Source organism: Cydia amplana, chromosome 12, assembly GCF_948474715.1.
Source record: "Cydia amplana chromosome 12, ilCydAmpl1.1, whole genome shotgun sequence".
Taxonomy (NCBI): domain Eukaryota; kingdom Metazoa; phylum Arthropoda; class Insecta; order Lepidoptera; family Tortricidae; genus Cydia; species Cydia amplana.
The window spans coordinates 5176541-5198347 of record NC_086080.1 but is presented as its reverse complement, the minus strand read 5'-3'; the positions used below and the strand labels follow the sequence as shown (position 1 = coordinate 5198347).

At 37.3% G+C, this 21807-nt stretch overlaps 1 protein-coding gene across 2 annotated transcripts in view; it reads right to left on the bottom strand.

The window, feature by feature from the left end:
- Positions 1 to 3318: 3318 nt before the first annotated feature.
- LOC134652819 (putative inorganic phosphate cotransporter) overlaps positions 3319 to 21807 on the bottom strand; it is a 103508-nt gene continuing 85019 nt past the window's right edge. The window contains exons 1-11 of one of the 2 annotated variants that reach the window (XM_063507999.1): positions 19802 to 20041; positions 8990 to 9165; positions 8186 to 8301; positions 7492 to 7621; positions 7081 to 7168; positions 6484 to 6710; positions 5944 to 6093; positions 4919 to 5051; positions 4444 to 4565; positions 3988 to 4107; positions 3319 to 3575 (exon numbers count right to left, since the gene is read on the bottom strand). In XM_063507999.1, coding sequence (XP_063364069.1) covers positions 3360 to 3575; positions 3988 to 4107; positions 4444 to 4565; positions 4919 to 5051; positions 5944 to 6093; positions 6484 to 6710; positions 7081 to 7168; positions 7492 to 7621; positions 8186 to 8301; positions 8990 to 9165; positions 19802 to 19874 — 1551 coding nt within the window. In that variant the 5' untranslated portion in view covers positions 19875 to 20041 and the 3' untranslated portion in view covers positions 3319 to 3359. Of the gene's footprint in view, positions 3576 to 3987; positions 4108 to 4443; positions 4566 to 4918; positions 5052 to 5943; positions 6094 to 6483; positions 6711 to 7080; positions 7169 to 7491; positions 7622 to 8185; positions 8302 to 8989; positions 9166 to 19801; positions 20042 to 21807 lie in introns of those variants that run through there. The other variant, XM_063507998.1, reaches the window with a different exon arrangement.

The window sequence follows — 21807 nt, the reverse complement described above, 5'->3', positions numbered from 1 at the left end:
TCAATCATTTCCATTAGTACAGAAAGGCGTGAATTTAAAAAAGTTTACAATAACCCTTTGCCAGACTATAATTTTAAAATCGTTTACAAGCTTTCATACTTATTAGAGTCTGGCTAATGAAAGTTGAGCCTGAGATTTATGTAAAACTTTTTATATGGCAACTTTTTTTCCTATCAAATAAGCTGTCAGTTTGAAGCTGTCATTTAATTTCATAGTAATTTTATTGCCAGGTGCGGTTTTTATTGAAATTCCCGCGTTATCTCAGGCTCAACTTTCATTAGCCAGACTCTATAATAGACACTGGCCATTTGATGTTACATTTTTGAGGTGCAGTGAGTTCAGGCCCTTCTTCGAACGCAGCTCGCCGAGCACCACAGAGAAATAAGTAAAGAAAGAGTGGTAACTCCATACATCAGTTTTCTTACCAAAACGCGAGTTATTTCGTAGTCGACATTAGTTTTGGCAAGGAAACTGATGTATGAAGTTACCACTCTTTCTTTATTTATATTTAAATCTCTATGCTGAGCACTGAGCGGACGGCCATGCGCCCCAGTTCGCGGATATCAATGTTATGTTATTGGATAAGTAGTTACAAAGCCCCCTACAGACATGTGCGTGAATCGCTGTCTGCGAAATCGACTCCACACTCGGGTTCGCGGATTCGCGCACGAGTATGGAGGGGGCTTAAGATTTAAAAAAGTAATGAGTTCGATCAAAAATAACATTAAGCATTTTTAGAAGCAATTTTCATTTTAATAGCTTAAGTGCAAACATAGTTAGAAATTTTCAGACCTATGTTCGAGATTTTTTTTCATCGAACGGAACGTGTTTAAAAAACAGATTTTGAATAAATGAGTTGAGAGACGGGCCTGAAGATTGCTATTCATATTTTTTGGCAATCGTGTATTATGATCCAAAAAAAGCTACGATTTTTCAAAAACTGCTGAGTTGCTGACTGAAATTACTGCACCTTAAACTCTTGGACTTCTAGTGTCTTTTTGTTAGGTAATAGCCAGTATTTTCTTTACTACGTTACACCTTAAAATATAAAATACAATCACAATAGCTCTGGGCGTATAGCGTCAAATGACGTCACAAAAGACTAAACTAATGCCGTAATATATTACATTTACTTATTCATAAACATAACGACTTATCTAATGCAACAACATTCGCTTCCAACGAACAGTGAAATTAAAAAATAAACTTACAACACGTTTGGCACACGAATTAGTAATTAAAAATGTAGGTATGTCAATTTTGCCAAACGATAAACAAATGTTACTATGATGTTATTTCAATTTCTGATATGACAAAACAAGTAATGGCACCTTTACAAAATTTTACAATCATGGGAAGGAATTCTTAATAGGTAGCAGGGATGTAACGGATGTGGTTTTATCGGAACCGAAAGCAGAACCAGATGTTTTATAGTTTATCGGAACCAGAAACGGAATCGGAACCGAAAACGGAACTGGAACCAGAACCGGAGCCTGAGTCAGTACTATCAGTAGGTATACATTACACAACACAACACATATGAATAGGTACTTCAAATTCAAAAACACGGATATACCAGAACATCTAATTACTGCAGCACGTGGCAAGCGGGGCTATGAGCGAATGACTGGTATAAACCTGTTTGTTTTTGATGTACATCGCTTATGTCCCGCTGCCGCGCTAAGCATTGACATCCGATATAACTTCCGTTTCAAAAGTAACGGAACCGGAACAGAAACGGAAGTTCCGACTTAACGGAAACGGAAACGGAGCTCCGTAACATCCCTGATAGGTAGGTATAGGTATTCACTTTTACTAGAGAATATATACAGACTTGTATTATGTATTTATGTATGTAACAGAATGCAATAAAAATCGTGCGGCCATGATAAATTAAACATCAAGAAAGATTCCACTGCACTGCTAGATGGCGTCTTCCTAGGCTGCTGTTTACAAGGCACGTTAATTTTGAACTTGATCTTTAAGGTTTACGTTACGTTGACATAACATAATAAAATAACTGTAGCGAAATAGGAATACCTACTCTGCGGTAGGTCAAAAACTTTTCGAGAAATTGGAGGGTATTTATACATAGGTATAGATATTATGTGACTGGCTCGGACGGTAACGAATTCAATAAATTGTACAACTGATCTTGATTATTACTACAATTGATTGGTAAACTTATCTTTGCGTTTCTTTTTGACTTTATACAGGCAATTTTACAATTGCGAAAAATACAATAAAATTGTATGTTACAACTAATTTACGTGATGTATAATTACGTATTATAACCCAATCCACTGTAGTAATATGACAGTAATTACATTCAAAATACAAATTCAAAAGTCACTTTTTGCATTTAACATGTACCCACATGTATTTTGAATGAAATCTCATGTAGACCAGCAAGTTGGACCCATATTCATCTTTCACTCGTCTCTTTTATCCTTCAAGCTTTTAATAACTATTAACAATACTAGGTTACGTAATAATAAATAAATAGCGTTTTCCTTTTTTCGTTCACCCGATATAAGTTCTTGGGACATTTGAAAAATAACAACGATAATAGCTTTTGAGCTTGAAAACATTGCATAATATTCAAAATCCTGTTATGTAATATCACAGCCTAGTTGATGTGCATCTCTTTAAGTATTTTGTTTTTGAAAATACAATAAGAGACGTGTACGTACTTTATTATACATATTTAGTAACAGTTTAGCGTACCAAGATTAATTAGTTTAATTAACGTTAGGTAACGAATTAAATGCATAAAATAGGATACAGGGACGGTAAAATAAATGTATATTTCTTTCAGAAAGTAAAAAAAGTTAAAGAAAAAATAAACTCATATCGGGTAGATGAACACAACCCTAAAATCCGCGGGAAACAATCAAATCTTAATTTACCTATTTTTTAAAATTTAATGTCATTCAGTAAACTTACGGTCCGAATTGCGATTAAAGTTGCTTTCTTTCGTATTGTTTCCTTGTAATAATGCTTAGATATAGTTGGTCAAGCAAATCCTGTCAGTAAAAAAAGGCTCGAAATTCAAATTTTCTATAGGACGATATCCCTTCGCGCCTACATTTTTAAAATTTACCGCCTTTTTCTGCTGACAAGATTTGCTTGACCAGCTATAGGTATACTTGGTCAACCAGGTCTTGACAGTAGAAAAAGGCGGCAAATTTGAAAAATGTAGGCGCGAAGGAATATCGTCCCATAGAAAATTTGAATTTCGCGCCTTTTTTTACTGACAAGATCTGCTTGACCAGCTATAGGTATTAAATTATAATAACATTTGAAATTACATTGTTTATTCAGCTGGCAACTCTAACGCAATCCGCCATTTTGAACTCTCACTGTGCCGTCTCAGCTTCACTACCGTCTTTCGCCATTTTCTTGTCTACCTTGGCTTGTTTCTTGTCGGCCGCCTTCTGGGCCAGGGCCGCGTCCTCGGCAGGGTTGTCCCACTCCTGTCTTCGGCCGGAGCCGAACACGTTGTAGAAGGTAGCCGCGAATATGTAGATACCCCCGGCGATGTAGAATACTTTGCGCCATTGAGCTTGCGATGGCTGAAAAATAATAGTAGGTATTTTATTAGACTGAGTTTATATAGAGTCTATACAAAAGAAAAGTCTGTAGGGAGGCTAATGGATTTATGTTCCTGTGGATTTGGCTTAACTAAATATGTCTTTTTTAAAAGATTGTAGCGCCATCAGTTAAGCTTCGCGCGCTTTTAATAATTCTTCTCACTCACATTGCGCACAACCCTTCACATAAATTATAGTTGGTCCAACCAATTTGTCAGTAAATAAGAACAAAAAAATATATACTTATCCTTTTCTTTTTGGTGCTAGTACTAGTGTAAGACAAAGTTAGTTTGATTCTCTCTATGTTTGAAATGAGACAGTCCTTTGACAAACTATAAGAATATTCGTACGAATATCAGTGTCCCGGTTAATATACATATTTGTCTATACTTACATTGCCCTCAATGATATATCCAGCGACGATGGGCGCCAATAGACCCGTCAAGTTGGCGAGACAATTGGTGAACGCCATCAGAATACCGGCGAAGCGCGGCGAGATGTCCAAGTGGTTCACCTGGGAACATCAGAAGGTGGGATTAGATCGTTTTGGATTTATTATATGTAGCCAAATACATATTCCATAATTTGTGGGTAGAACATAAGTACATTTTATATTGAAATACAAAACAGTTCTCTGACAACTTAAGTCACCAACAACTTGTAATAAACCTAGCACTTCAACTGAAGTCACCATCATAGGTATGTCATGAACAAAACCGGTCGCGCGCTACCCTCATCCGAAGATTCCCACAATCTTCGACAAATTTTTGATCCACCATGTAATGTGCCTTTTCCAGACATCGTACAAGAACCATTCAACCCCAGATTGAATAGTAGGTAAGTTAGTCACCTTGAATCCAGAGTAGATACCACCGTTGAGACCAACACCGATGGCCAGGATGGCGACGGTGGCGGACTTATCGCAGCCGGTGTTCGCGGCTATGAAGAGGCCGATAGCGGGGCCGTATTCACCTGGGAAACAGTAGATATTTAGTATCCATTCGTAGAATAAGATAGGTATGTTGTCTCAACATATTAATAAACTTAGGTCCCAGCTCTCGCAGTCGCCATTTATTCCACTATGCTAAATCTGCACACCAAGCGCTACGTTAATTATGCCGGTCATGCATTGTCACTGCCAAGTTGGTGCGATATTGCTTTTTTTCTTCTAGCACCAAAGGAAGCCTATAAGGTGAAAAGTTCTTTCTCACCGCGCGCACTCACTCACAGGTGGAGTGAATAGTACCTATAATACCCAGATGAAGTGATTATAGTATACACGCCGGGGTTCATTCTGCTTACACGGTACTGTTGATGAAACTCACCAATACTGTTGATAATCTTCCTGACTTGCGTGTGGTTGAAGCGTCCGCTGGACAACATCCAGTCGGCGACCACGGAGATGAACATTGAGAATAGCCACATGCACAGGTACGGGAGGGCGGATACGAAGCCGTTCTGCAAATACCCAGAAATAAAATAAAGACCTGTGGGAACATACTACATAAATAGATATAGGTACACAAGATATACATCGACTGACATCATGTGTTGTCAAGAAACATATTTCTTCGATTATGACGGATCTTTTATGAAACGCGGCCCTGGTACAACCGACATTGATGACTCAATTGATTCAATTTGACAAGCTGTAGCACACAAACTCATCCGGCAGTCTGATCTAGATTCGTTAAAATATCTAATATAGGTACCATCAGGTACCTACTCGTAATATGTACGCCGGCTTCGCGACAATAAATGTTACACACGAGGCCGTAGGTTCAGCCGCGGTCAATTGGATAATTAATCGAGTTGGGCTCGTAACGTGATTGCAGTTTTTGATCTAGTTATAGTTCGTAGGTATTTTAAATTTCACTGTAAGTGTAAGTTTGTCTTCATTGTTTTAGAAAGGTAGGTATGCCAGGTGGGTGGATGTTTTCGTCTTGTTTTGTAAGCATTGGTATTTTTCCTGAGTCACTTTTAAAATTCATGGTTTTGTGTTTCTTCTTCTGAGCATATTTGCGTCCACTGCTGAACATATGCCTCTTCCATGGATTTCCATGTTGTTCTGTATGCGGCGGTTCTATGCCAGGTCGGCCCTGGCGCCTTCCTAATGTCGTCCGACCACGGTTTCGTGTTTGGGTAGGTAATATATAGGGTCAAGCCTGGTACGAGTTACGCTGCCTAATAAATTGTGTTACTGCAGGTGTCTCCTGTACTAAACAGGCTACTTGTGGTAGCAATGATATTTATTAATCATTAGGAAGTATAGATTGAGAAATACCATCACTGTCACAGTTAGCTAACCATACATAAACCTTATTACAACCAAATAAGATCTATTACGTACATCTTTGATGGAGAAGTGCAGGACTTGCCGCATGAAGGTGGGCAGCTCCGTCATCAGGGTCTCGTAGCCGTAGTTCTGGCCCATGTGCGCCAGCATGATCGCCCAGAACGGCATGGACAGCAGGATCTTGCTCCACGGGATCGGTGGCGACTGGAAATATGGAAAATATTCATTTTAACAGTTCTATAGACATTGTTGTCATCATTTTCAGAAGACCGATCTTCATTGCGGCCTTATACACCCATCTTCGGCCGAATGGTAACATCATCATCATCATAATATCAGTCAAAAGACGGCACCAGTGCATAGGCCTCCCAAAGGATTTCCACGACTACCAGTCGAGCGTTGCCTTAATGATTACGGCTCGATTGAAGCCTAATGTCTTCAATCTTGACCATTTCTCTGGATGATCAATTCAATCCACCTTTTTGGGCGCATCTTCCGTTTCGCGGCCACGATTTTTCTCTTTCAACTGCCATCGGTTCTACAAGTAATGCCCCAAGAAAGATATCAAAGTAAAAGTAAAATTCCAATACTCACGCTAGACCCAGCAGCGCCCCAAAGCGAACTGAGAATATACTTCTTCTCAGCCTCCTTAATCTTGGGACAGTGCTCCGGATCCTCAGACACGAGGAACAAGAAGGCCAGTGACCACACCGTGCCCACGAGACCGAACACGTAGAAGATGGACGGCCAGCCGCCAGAGAAGCCGTATTCGGACAGGAGACCGGAGAGCGGCATTGAGATGACTGTGCCGAATTGTGCTCCTGAAAAAGAATTGTACGGGTGACGCGTGAGTGAAAATATGAAAGTGATTTATATTTGTAAAGTTGTAGAAAATTTTCAAAAGGATCTTTCAATATGGACACATTCCCAATTTCACAAACATTCTGTTCAACACTATTCTTAAGCTGGTGACAGGTTGTCAGATGGATGTGCTTCCTTGCTTCCTGTTCTATCAATTGCATAAATCAATTTGGAGTTGGTAGGTAATTGGAATGTCACGACTGCAATACGCTGTAATAATGTATTACGCATTTGCCTAAAGTATTTAACACATTTTCAATTACATTATCGTAGTCGTGTTTTATTAGTCATTGGTTTTTATTGTGGGTTAACTAGATTGATGCGACTTACCAGCATAAACCGCGGCTCCCATTCTACTCCTCTCGTTGGGTGGAATCCACTTGGCCAACATGGCGTGAGAGCACGGCACTATAGGACCCTGCAAAAAAAAAACTCTAGTCAATAATACTCCTAAAAGGTAAGGAAAATAACCTTTAAAGACATTATTCAGCCAACCATTTAGCCAGGATTTTGAGAGAAGGGTTAGTTTATGTAACATTTTAGGCAAACAAACTTTGACACTCAAAGGTCTAACGATGGCACCAGTTGCAGCCTGAAATCCGGTTACGTCAAACTATCTCTTGTTTGCAAAAATTTCATTGTGTCAACGTTGATGCAACCAAACCACCAACCACCCGACATTGCATTGCAATGTCGGCATCGCATGCCGACATTGTACATAATAATATGGTCAAGACTCACCTCACCGAGACCCTGGATAAAGCGGACTAAGATGAGCCACTGGTAGCCTCTCTCAGCCGCAATGGGCACCAGTAAGCCGAAGACTGAGTTGATCAGCATACCAACACCGAGAAAGAAGCGAGCTCCGAACCTGGAAGATTAATATTTTTTTTAAGTGATAGTCAGCAGACGAGCTGACAAGCCACCTGCTGGGAAGCGATCACCGTCGCATAAGCAACATCACAGGAGCCACAGCGTTGCCCACCCTTGAGAACCCTATACCCGCTTCTTGAACAACCACAACGTAGCGAAGGTAACTCATCCCACATTCTGAACGACGAATCTACTTTATAGGGATGACTTTGCTTTTGGCGCAACTGTCTGGTTTTTGGTTGTATTATGTAGGATTTACATATCAGCATCGATTCCATTTATAAATGGCAGTGCGGTTGGCGATAGCTTGTGACTATTGACGATGCCTTTCAAAATACCCAATTCAACTACTGTACCTATAGAAGCTTCAAATTTCTATGGCCCGTAAGGTGCGCCCCGACTTCAACCGGTTGATATTGATCATATAATAGACTATTAGGTTAGGACAGTGCCCCTCAGTTACATTCCCAGAATTACAGATGACATTAATGGCAGGGCAGCTGAAAGACAGATCAACACTAATAGCATAATATTATTGTCGACTGTTAAAACATCTTCTTACCTCTTTGATAAAATTCCAAACGGGATCTGTGTTAGGACGTATCCGTAGAAGAACGAAGACAGGATGTAGCCCTGCAGAGTGGAACTCCATACAAATGATCCGTCCTGCATTGTCACCTGTGAAGAAACGGGTAGAAATAATTCGAGTGATAACATAATTTGATGGACTTAATCGCCACTAAACGAGATAGGTTAGGTACATTTCCAAAGGCTTTGTCCGGTTTTTTTTAACAACGACAATATATTTTATTAATAATAGAGTCTGTGCGGAAATAGAAGAGTCGTGGAATGTATGGGGCCAATACATTCCAAGACTCTTCGCTTTCCGAACAGGCTCTATATTTCAACACAGTTCCGTATGAGGACCTTAATATATAATTTTTGAGTGGAATTGACGTGAGACACCTCATTCCGTTCTTGTTTGTTTGTATGGTATATTTTATTTTAATGAATATTTTAAGTATAAGGATTTCAACTCTTGGAGACCCTATTGCACCATGACTTGTAAAAGTGCCTTTCTGACCGAATGGGTTATCGGCAGCACCGTGATGTGGTTGACTATGGCTATTATACACATGTTAGTCCCACTTACAGTGCTGTTCCTAGTATCCACGCCGCACTCGTCATCCGTGGTCTCGTGGGTTGTCGGCAGCGCCGTGTGGTTAACCATGGCTACTACACATATTGGTCCTACTTACAGTGCTGTTCCTAGTATCCACGCCGCACTCGTGTCCGTGGCCTCGTGGGTTGTCGGCAGCCCAGTGTGGTTGACCATGGCTATTATACACATGTTGGTCCCACTTACAGTGCTGTTCCTAGTGTCCACGCCGCACTCGTCGTCCGTGGCCTCGTGGGTTGTCGGCAGCGCCGTGTGGTTGACCATGGCCACGATGGCCACTGACATGTTGGTCCGCATGACGTAGGCGTTGGCCATGCCGAGGAACAACATGAAAGTGACGAAGTGCCGTGTGCCCAAGCCGCCTGGAAAGAAAAAACGAATTAGAATGTGTATTTATATATACCTACCTACTAACCTACCTACTGATTTCTCAAAAAAATAATGGCTTTACATTAAAAATGTATAAATTTATGCATTTTGATATCAGAATTGATAAAGGTTAACTAAACATTATCAATGTAAGGGAAAATCCGCTTTAAAATACTAAGTACCTTCTTATTTTATTAACCGCAACGAAATTGTTTGGTAACTTTAATTAAAGCTAATTTACGCTGTATACTTACTTAGGTGTACTTATAAATATTATTGATTAATATTTATTAGATAACGTAATAGTAGTTAAATAAACATAAGAGTAAGGAAATTAGCCATTAAATATCACATATAATATTTGGCAGAGCATTTCCTAGTCATATTTCAAACAAATCTGATATAAAATTAAATGGCGTCACGGGCACTGCCGGTCTTGGCTCGCCAAACGGCAAATGATCGCAGGTGCCAAGATGCCAATTATTTGGTATATTACTTGCTACTACTATAGTACTTACAACATTAATTAACTACTGAACATAAGGGTCAATTTCTGAACACGATTTTTTTTCTGTCCGTGATGAAAATCGCGGGTTAGCATCAGATAATACTTACCATTTTTTTTTTACATAAAGAAGTCACACTTTCACACCGAGTTCCATATGAATTCACTGATTAGTTGGTTTTTAGAGTACACATAAAAATACCTAAAGGCTCAAATTACTACTCCCGTGCCCTGTCCGGAATCTACTTTTAAGCATAATGAAAAATCCTACGAAAAATTCTACATTAGTATCACTAATTTAGTGTCAAATACTTAAACTAGATGATATTTACTATCACTGAGCACATATACTATTAACTTAATTGTGGTAAATAACTTGTGATCGATGTTTAAATTTTGTCCGAGCGCGCGAGTAAAATTTCGTCGGCAAAACTCAAAGGGCTCTGACAGCCGACGTTTGTATTTGAACCGCCTCGTGTCCCGCCTCACCTGTACTGGCAGTATTCGGCTGTCTCTCAAAGCAAGCGGATGTAAGTCAAGCCGCGGCGTGTTCGAGGAAATCGCGTAAGTATTTCGGAATCCGGTGGGCGACAATTTTTTTCTAATTTCGATGCCCCTTATAAATTTTATTTTCCACATAGCTTTTCAATGACAATTGTCATATTTAGGAGCCCTTTATGTATCTTTATGTAAGCGATAACATATCAGTTTGGTCAAACACGATTTAAATTTTTGGCGAATTTTTTTATTACGAATTCTAATTTCCGTGCCCTAATTCCCATAGCAAATTTACCTAAAACAGCTGATTAAGTGGCACGGGAATTAGAAAGTATTACATATATTGTCAACAAATCTTTTATTGGGGGCACTGTAAGTTAATTGGCAATGTTTACGTCATATTATTATTACATATATATATTGGCATTGAATATATATTATATGTAATAATAATACGACGTATATCTGTCTATTTTACATTTAAGGAAATCTTAAAGAATGCACAAAAATCTGTGAATAGTTTTTTAGTATAAGTACTATAGTACATACAGGATGGACCCGAATAACCCGGGCAATTTTAATACGTAAGGTAAGGTGGGGTAAGACGACACCGGGGTAAGACTATCACTTGTATGGAATCCTTGTACTGTTAGTATTACCCCACCTTACCTTATTCATTGATCATATTATAACATTAAAATATTATATAAACATAAAACTATTTCTGGAATTATTACATATTATAATACCTGTACCTAAAGTTACATGAAACAAAATGAATCACATTTGCAATGATTTGTTTTTGTAAATTTGACAGCTGACAGCGTATGCCGTATAAAGTTTAAATATCTGGGAGACCGAGCTTTGCTTGGAAAACATATACCTACCTGCCTAAAAACTCAAAAATGCGCGTTTTTCCAGAGATAACACCTACCTAGATCGATTTTTCACCCCAGAAAACCCTCATATATGCTCAAATTTCATCGAAATCGTTAGAGCCGTTTCCGAGATCCCCGAAATATATACAAGAATTGCTCGTTTAATAGATTAGTTGTTATAAATTAAACCGTAATACTATTAGATACCTTATTTGGGTTCCGTAGCCAAATGGCAAAAAACGGAACCCTTATGGATTCGTCATGTCTGTCTGTCTGTGATAGTCTTACCCCGGTGATAGTCTTACCCCACCTTACCTCATATGTGGTTAAACAATTTTTTGTGTTATGAATTTATGAAGGCAGCATATTCGATTTCTTCAGATTAACTTACACAATAACTTCTTCTCTCTGTGCCCCTATTTATTTCTTAGTATCATTTCCTATACGGCCATATACCAGATCATACACCTTGTACCTATCTACATGCAGATACATAATGACACTTTTTAATGAATAGTTTTGTATGTAAGGCGGACATGTTTACGCAACTACTCAAAGTATTGTTTTGAAATATGTATATTTTACTAAGAAAGAGAGATTAGTTGCCATTAAAATCAAGGAAACGATTAGTCAAATACGTAGTTTTTAGTGTATCATACTTTCGTAGATTTGTCGTCCGAAACTAAAATTAAAGAAGATAAATATGTTCGATGCCGCTTCAGTATGGTTGAAGTATATTATTGTAGATTAAAATATACATAAATAATAGTTTTAACTACCAAAATAAGCTAAGAAAACAATTCCTGTGCCATGTTCTAATTTCCGTGCTAGTAAAATCTAATTCCCATGGACACACTAATTCCCGTGCCCTGACCAAAATTTTAAATTGAAATAACTTTTATAGTTTTATGAATTTTTTTACCCCATAAGAAAATTAATGTTTATTATATTTTTTATCAAATTATCAGCATAATTTTTTTTGTGTAATGTTGGTATTTCAAAATTCCATGGGAATTAGACAAAAATGCTCGTTTGGTGAAATTGACCCATAATATTCTAACTCAATTTCAATTTCAATACTTTATTGATAAAAATATAATTTTACACGTCAGGTACATACAGTGCTTAATGCTAGGTCTTATAATTATTTATTGTATTTACATAGTTGGGCAGGCAAGGCTGAGCCAGCGAACTAGCAGTTGTTTATTAATATGTAGGTATATAGTTTTATTTACTTGGTACAGTGTTGGGTCTCGAAAAAGGCATCAATTGAGTAGTATGCGTCAGACACCAGTTTAGATTTAAGTTTTTTATTGAAAAATTGGTCGCTGGTGGTTTGTTTCAACTCCAGCTGGATTTTGTTATATACTTTAGGTCCTACCGTATGTATACACTTTTTGGACTTAGCAAGTCGCGTCTTGGGTGGATTAAGTTCAATAGGCCTCCTGGAACTCGAACTACAATTCTCTAATATATTTAATGACTAGCCACCCGCCCGGTCGCATGCACGTTAACAAATTATACACAAACCTTCCTCAAGAATCACTAGGTGAAAACCGCATGAAAATCCGTTCAGTCGTTTTTGAGTTTATCGCGAACATACAAACACACAAACAGACAGACGCGGCGGGGGACGTTTATTAAGGTGTAGTGAAGTATGGAAATTGGATTAGTTGCTCGCAATATAGCGCGCGACACAAAAGTTTAGATTAAATTACCTTATAAAAGTATGATCTTTTGAAAGTATGCAAGCTTAAAAACCGGGCCTTCTTTGACGCAGGTAGGTACCTTAACTTTTATATCTAATGGCCTAATGGGTTTTTGTTCCATATTTTCACTCTTGAACTGATATAGGTACATACATAAGTATGGTGCTTCTTGTGTAACTGTTTGATAAGATCCTAACCCAGCCTACCACAAGTATATTAATAACAGCGTGGACACTCAAACGTAAGTAAATCAATGTAACATTTGCACTTTCACTGAAAATCCTGAAATTTATTCCACTCCCTTAGTTTCCAGTTTACACAGTGGCGCCAAAAAATAATGTAAACACGTCCTATGGGCCATCAATCTAATGACGCGATGACGCGCCTACACTCACACACTTGGCCGCATTTGCCATCTAAGTATACGGGTTGCACACGTTTCTAGATATCTGCATGTAGAACAGAGAGAGAAGTGCTGCGTTATTTGGCAAACATTTGAGCACAAGTATGAATATAATAAATAAATAAAATTTAAACCTACTCTAATCATAATATTTTAAACCATTTAAAATAGCTGATACCTACGCTTCAAACTGCTGGATCGATTTTTATCAAACGTAGCTAAGAATAACCGCAAGGAAACTCACTTTTACGTAAAAAAAACGCATCTAAATCGGTCCATGCCACAGACAGACATTGATATTGGCGTCAAAAGTATTTAACACATTTTGCGTCGGGGGCTCGGGGGTTAAAAATGTCGCCCGTCCCAGAAACCTAAAACGAGGCATGACGTAGGTGATAGCAAATATTGGTACCTAATACTTTTACCAACATAACTGCTAGGTACTGGGAATTCCACAGTGAGACTTCAGTTAGTTGTTTTCTAGCCTATTATAATCCATATCCCTGATAACTATATTACAGCAGCACTTATCTGTCGATCCTTAAAGGAAAATAAGTAGGTACCTATACTTAATGAATGAAAACCTACATCTTAATGAGTCTGCCGCAAATTGCAGCGGCTGAAGCATTTGAAATGCAACCAATTAGACGTAGTATGGCTGCGGCCTGGTTCTTGTTTTGAATTATATAGTCAGACACACCACTAGATCACTTTATAGAGACACAAATATGTTTATTATAGTATGATTACCAAAATAAATAAAAAATATGATAAAAAAAAGGAAAAACAAGTCACGCGTAGGTACCATACGGTCATAAAGTCTGAACGATTATTACAAAAAATATGTAAAAACACATTTCGGTAGCCCTAATCAACCAAATAATGTCTTTAGGCAATGAACGAAACGCATTTCTTAAAATATTTATGACGCAGCTAAAACACGTGCGTGAAATTGAAGTGCAAATGACCCCTCACGCGTATGTGACGTCACAAGGTGGGTGGTCGTTAATTTTTCTCCTCACGCACTAGCCGTGTGCCGACACACGTTCATAAAAAGCTCTTCGTCTTTGTGATTGTGTCTAGTATAATGTGATCCTGCGATTTATGACATTTTTGCGTAGTTAAGAGATCAGGCTTATACTGGACCACCTGTAAACGTATCAGTCGGTAACGTTTTTAAATTGATGCGTAAGGCGGTCTTGTAAATATGTATCGTATATCATTTTCGTTATGCTTAGGCAAACTATGACGTTATATTGCGCAAGAGACTGTATAAGTATATTAACTGTCTAGACGGGCGAAAAAATTTGGCCGCGTCTTTGCTTTCTTAGACTAAATAGTTTTATTAAAAATACCGTATATATATCATCCGTTTCCGCTTTTTCCTCCTAATGATTTTCAAGCGCCTAGGCTGCCTTCCCACTAAAGCGGAGACGAGCGGAGATGAGAGGTATCAACCAATAGCATCAACTGGTTGTAATCCACATTTCTTCGCTTCGCTGGATCTCTCCGCCTCAGCAGTGCCGACTAGGGTTGCCAACTATTTTTTGGTGGAATATAGTATTTTCCAGAATAAGGCATCAAAAATATAGTACGTTTCAAAAAAATATAGTACTTTTAGATAAAATACTAAACATAAGTGTAGGTAATATAAGTTTAATTGGAGATGTAAGTCTGTACTATATATTTTTTCCCAAAAATATATAGTACAGACTTACAGAGAGCCAAAATATAGTACAATACTATATAATATAGTCTCAGTTTACCTACCTACTTGCTTTTCATAGCTTTATACCTATGTAATAATCTGGCAATAATCTAGACACAGTCAGTCCCACGGTCAAGGCCGTCTCTATTGTGTTTGTCACAGGCGGTAAGCACAGTCAGCTTGTTTTTCAGCCTATTCAGATTAAATTCCATTTGGTGGCAACTTGTAGGTACTTTAGAGTTTAAATAAAACAACAAATATTTTTTATGTTATTTGTCAGGTTTTCCGCCCAGGGGTAACTAATTAACAATGCTTTTTTACCTTTTCACCCCTTTCATGTTTGTCAAGTTAGATTTTACTGCGTGAATTAACAACAATGAGACTAAATTAGATTAAAATGATGTTCCCAATTTCCTTTTAATTTCATACTTATCAAATACTGACGTCGAAATCTACTTAGTATTATTACCATTAGGTAATACTTACCTATGTATTACTTTCGCCTCCGTGTGAAAACAAACGTCACATGACGACTTCAAACATGATGTTAGCTTACGAAAGTTAAGATTACTAGGTATCCCTTAACTCTTTGTATTGTAAACAAACAAACGTACCTAACGATCTCCATAAACAAAAGATCATAAATATGAAACTACTTTTAAACCCGACGCATTAAACGTGGGTAGGAATCTCTGTCTGATGACTCTGAATGTGATGTCGAAGCCACATCGTCGAGCCTCGAAACCAGACGAATAAAGCAATTTCTAATAGGTACCTACAGTTTTTTGAATAAGAATTGACATTTATACAGAAGCAGCCAAGGCGCTCATAAATATCTGAACACGCCTCTATTCTCAAGGCGTTAGAGTGCTTGTTCAGATACCTATTTGCGATCACCTTGGCCGCTCCGATATATCTGATGGCGACTGTACCTTCGCCTGACTATCCCATTATATAATAGATCTAAATTAAATCATAACCGACCAATACTTAGCAATAAAATGTCTCTGTCTGTCTGTCTGTATTAGTATGAAGGGCGAGGGCGAACACGATCCGGATCGAAGGACCAAATTGTAAATTATATCAGCGTATCAGTATTGGACTTTTCATTTTTCATACAATGAATATACAGTTACATAGTAGATTGACAATTTATGAATTCACAATGACAACTTATTACGTAACACATTTATACAGTGTGGAAAGATAAGTCGGGCCCTGGAGGGAAACTACCTTAAATCCTTAAGCTGGCTCATTTTACTTAATGGAGACATACCTTTATTTTTAAAAAGAAACAAAACTGCATTCAAAATATTTTTCTTTTTTTCTTCGATTTGGCTTGTCTAAAAAAATCTTGAGTACTAAATATTACATTTTATGGATATTTTGTACGACAGACGAGTTTAAGACCTAATGTTTCTTGGAGAAATGTTATCATTAACATTAACTGTATCGATTAGTAGAATAAAACTGCAAGTTTTTATTTTTTGGAATTTTTAGTCGAGTTTTAGAAAATCTTTGAATGCAGTTTTGTTTATTTTTAAAAATAAAGGAATGTCTCCTTTAAGTAAAATGAGCCAGCTTAAGGATTTAAGGTAGTTTCCCTCCAGGGCCCGACTTATCTTTCCACACTGTATACCTACAACATATAAGTGGTTTTGCAGTTGAACACAATTACATAAAATCTAACAAGTACTTTATAAACCGCAACGATTATAACAATCTAATAACATATGCATTACTTACACGATTACTTACATAAAACTATGACAGTAAAATGAACATAATTATGTATAAACGAAATATATATATAATTTTTGGCACACCATGGGTTTTAATAAGACTAGGCATGCCCATTGATAACGTATCACAGGGTCGTGACGTACCTAATGAGATCATGGGATTTTATTAAACATTTCATCATAACGTCACGATATTTATTACTAAATGAGATGCCAGTCTAGGATTTGATGGATGAAATGTACTTACAGTAAATATGATGTCAAGATGACGATGACTACGACTAATGGTTTGGTCAACACAACTTTTAAACGCTTGATCCTTGTTTTGCGACTGGGATAAGTATGTATGTATGTATGTATGTATGTATATACTTTATGGCACATACAAATAAAAACACGAGAAAAATAGTTACAGAGTAAATTAAATACAACAAAGGCGAACTTATCCCTGTATGGGATCTCTTCCAGTTAACCTTTGAGGAAACGAATAAAACAAAACAGAAGTAACGATGAATGACAAACAAAACAATAGTGTACAATCACTAAAGTTAATGAAATGCAAGTTTTGAATACACATTGTTACAAATAATATATATAAACATAAATAAAAATAAAGCGTACATATATAAATATAACCTAAATTAAATAAATAAATAAATACTCAATATATATCATAAAACAAATAGACATGAGCTCGAACCAGAAAAGTAAAGGAAACTAAAGAAGAAAACCGAATTACTTATGTATCGGAAAGCCACAATTTTTTAAGCCTCTCCTTGAGTGATGCTACAGATTGGGATTGCCTCACGGACACCGGTACCCCGTTCCATAGCTTCACGGCGTGGACAGTAAAGGATTTTTTGTATGTGCGCGTCATATTGGGTGGAACTGCGAGTGAAAGGTTGGCGCTTGATCGAAGACGGTGACCACTACCAGCAGCTAAGAAACTAAATCTTTCGGAAAGGTAAGGTGGCGAAGCAGGATTAAATAGTACATTGAAAAGCAATGACAGGACATGCACATCTCTTGGACGACGAATCGGAAGCCAGCCAAGCTGAGATCGGAACTGGGATACATGATCAAACTGAGTGGACTGGTGAGTATGATGCTTGAGTTTAGTGGGAGTAGGTACAGTCAGCAGCAATAGTTGCTAAGCGGGCGAGGTGTTCAAAATGATCTTGATGCGACTTTATTGTTAAGAGAATAAGAGCGTGTCAAGGTAATTTTGAACAACTCGCCCGCTTAGCAACTATTGCTACTGACTGTACAGTACCCCAACCAGTACCTAAAGTCTATTTTTTTATTCGGTAGACTAAAATGTCATTTCATAGTATGAACATAAAATGTCATTTCATACTATGAAATTTCATTTCTACCGAATAAAAAAATAGACTTTAGGTACTACAATATTGAATGAACTGTGATGACTAATGTTTATTTTTTTGTAAATACGTGTGATGGCTGCCTAAACTAGTTAAGTTTTTCTTGGTAAGGAAATGCATACCTACATTCTTGGCTCATGCCCTAAAATTTTAACCGACTAAAAAATCGAGATAGTTCTCAATTTACATTTTAATATTTGGGAGGCCGAGCTTTGCTCGGAAAACATAAAAAAATACGCATTTTCCCAGAGATAAAACCTACCTAGATCGATTTTTCGCCCCCCAAAACCCCCATATAGCAAATTTCATCGAAATCGTTAGAGCCGTTTCCGAGATCCCCGAAATATATATATATATATATATATATATACGTATATATAACTGTATATACCAGAATTGCTCGTTTAAAGGTATAAGGTACAAGAATTACTCGTTTTATATAGATTAAGTAGATAGATTAAGATACAGTGTCTATTCGGATTCGCCTAAATCTCCTTCCAACTACAATCGCTGCTGACATGACAGTACCAAACGCATGTTGTTTTACTAGAACCGTTTTAGGTACAGTTGGAACTCGAACCTTGCAAAACAGATTTGTAACCCGATATTTTTGCTTTGTCGGCTTGTTTTGCCGACGCTCTCTCAGCATTTTCCACTCGTTAAGTGCAGTCAACAGCAAAACGCCTTTTTATACGATGTTCAGCCCTGAATATTCCTAGAGTATTAGAGAGTTTAGATAGGTAATGGTTCGTTTGTGTGTAGGTCAATTTGAGGACAACTGGGTTACTTTTAACCGCAAAAAATCGAAGTTCGTCAATTGCGGGCATATTTTTCTCTGTTACTCTAATTAAGTCTTAATGAGAGAAAAAGAGAAAGAGCCCCGCAATTTGCGAATTTCGGTTTTCGCGTAAGTCCCCCCCGATGTTTAAGTTTAAATTTTTAGTAAAATAGTGCCCTGCATCCTGCATCAAGTCCTATAGTACCGATCTTATGCCAATAACTTGAATATATGTGATGTTCATAAAAAAACGTAATGTTTAAATATTTTTCGCCTTAAATACTCAGCAAAATGTTTTTTTTTTAATAATAAAACAATAAAGTGGAACGTATACCTACATAAAGATATTATCGATGACGGAAACAACTCAAGCGAACTCTATGACATAAGTACCTAAGTCCTATAACCAAAAACAGAGTGTGGAAGCGTCACTATACAGATAGATGTGCAAGTTACGGAAAGTTTTTAAAAAGTTGAAAAATTTCTCGGAGAATTTAGGAGGCAAAGAAAATTAAATATCGGAAGTGACAAAATGTCGATTCCTGTAGAAATATGAATAATTGCCTAAATTTTTTGATAAGGAATTTCAGCATTGTGGAAATTTTCCGACGTCACAGCAGTAATAAAAACGTCATAACTTTTTCCTAGAAATATGTCACTGCAGTCTGTTAGCTTGGTGAGACTATATAAATCTGAAGAAAAGTCAATCTTGCTTTATATTTTCTTCCACTCGAGCACAGGTAGAAAACCAAAATTTTAAAAAGTAAGCCAGAGTCGTCACCGTCTCTATGGCAACGAGTGATGATGCCGAAAAGAGCAACCTATGGAACAATTATAGAGTACCTATTCATTCTGTATTTATTTAGGTAAAACCAACGGAAATTGCAGCTCAACAGGAGTTGGGTATAGCTATAACTTACTGACTAAAATCTCATTATAAGATGTAATTAAGATTAAGGTTCAATTACAAAATGTTACAAAATAAACTGATTCTATTATACAAGTTTCAAAACTTAACAAACTTACGTTGCTTACTCGGCCTCTGATCCTCCAACCCCGTCTGTTCCCACACCAACACGTGTCCAGATCTCGACACCATTTTCAAAAAACAAAAAAAAAGGAAAACGCGAAAATTTTACTAGAAAAAAAACTTTCAAAAATCAACGTTACCCATCTACGATCTACGTTACATTGCTAAGCGAGCCAAGTGAATTTTGGTAAAGTGACATTTTGGAGGATTGATGAATTGTTGATGGACTGTCACGGCCGGTGCGCGTTTCAGTGAGTTCAGGATAGATGGTGGTATGGAGACGGCGGGGGGAGGGGGCGGCGCACGCGCGGTTAGCATGCGGTGAGCCGGTGACGTCAAAGGGACTATTCTGGTAGATAATGGCTGTGATCGAATAGGCTTTTCCGATTAATCTTAAGTAAGGACGTCATTGGAACTGTCAACGAGTCATTCAGAGTTCATGACCTAAGGTTTTGAGGGCGTACCTACAAAGGAAGTCCAGAAAGAAGTTAATTTTATGTTAGAAAGTCCCATTATTTTGCAAAACCAAAACGTCGTGAAAAGGATTTCGAATAATCAATATCTTTGACATGTTCAGGTCTCAAGCTTGAACATTAATAAGTAATAACAAATCATATTCACATCTAGCTATTAGGTTCATCCAGTCCATGACAATCATTTCCAATCCATTGGGGAAGCATGGAGTCGTGTATAAAACGTCTTTACAGTCATAATGGCCCGTTTTCATTGCTATCAAGTGTTTCTGAGTCTATCTCTATATTTATAACTGTTAACACATTCACTGCCATCGTTTTTGTAGCGCTATGCTTGTAGCCGATCCCAGCTAGTTCCCGCTATGTAGAGACAGTGACTCCGAACAAAGAACTCGCCGAGCGGATTCCCGGCACTCAATGTGTTGAATACCACAAACGAAAAAAAAATGCGATCGAAACGATATCGCATCCACGCGCTACCAGAATAGGCGCCATTTTTTATGGTGACTGAGTAGGAAATAAGTACTATGAAACATCTAACTACTACTATCGAGTGATACAGTTAACTGGATTGCGACCACAAAACGAATAAGTAGTTTAATTGATAAATAACTTTTACTTTTTGCCAAAGACATACTTGTGGGAAAACTATGATGTTGATATTAGGTATATTCTGACCACACCATAGCGTAACTTTTTTTACAATTTTATTATCTAGATTTTACACAGAACTATAATTGAGCCAAAAATTACAAAAAGGTAAATAGGTAGGTACTAAAATATATAGTTGGTCAAACCAAATTGTCAGTAAATAAGAACAAAAAAAAAACTATAGGTACTCATCCTTTTCTTTTGGGTGCTAGTCTAGTACTAGTGTAATACAAAAGATAGTATGATTTTCTCTATCTATGTTTGATTGAAATGAGACAGTCCTTTGACAAACTATATATGTATGTATATCACTATCAGATAGTCTTATATATGTCGACTAAAAAAATCGCGGTTAGTCTTTAAAAGTAATGAGGAAAACAGATACATATTTTACTACAAGTAAGGGCTGGACAATACTGAAATAGTAAAACATGGAAAAAACCTTAAAATATCAATATATTTTTTATTATCCACATAACTCTACGTGAGATCAAATAACTAACGAACAGTAAGTTGGTTAGAATGAACTAACGTTTTACCGAAATAACTAAAATACAATCTTAACATACAGAAACTCATATTGAAAATTAGCATAAGGCGGCCTTTACACCTGTAAGTTTTACTTACGTAAGTTAAGTAAGGGACAAAGCTATTTGTTAGAATGAGATAACGATATTCATCTCTCATTCTGTGGTATATAGCTGTGTCCCTACTTACGTAAGTAAAACTTACAGGTGTAAAGGCGGCCTTAAAGTAGGTACTTCTGAAAAATGCCTTCAAAGGTTCTAAGTTCTAACTAATAGCTGACGTAAACACAGTTAATGACCTAAAGCAATATTAAATTCCGCGCCATCTATTATTTATACGTTCAACTGAAA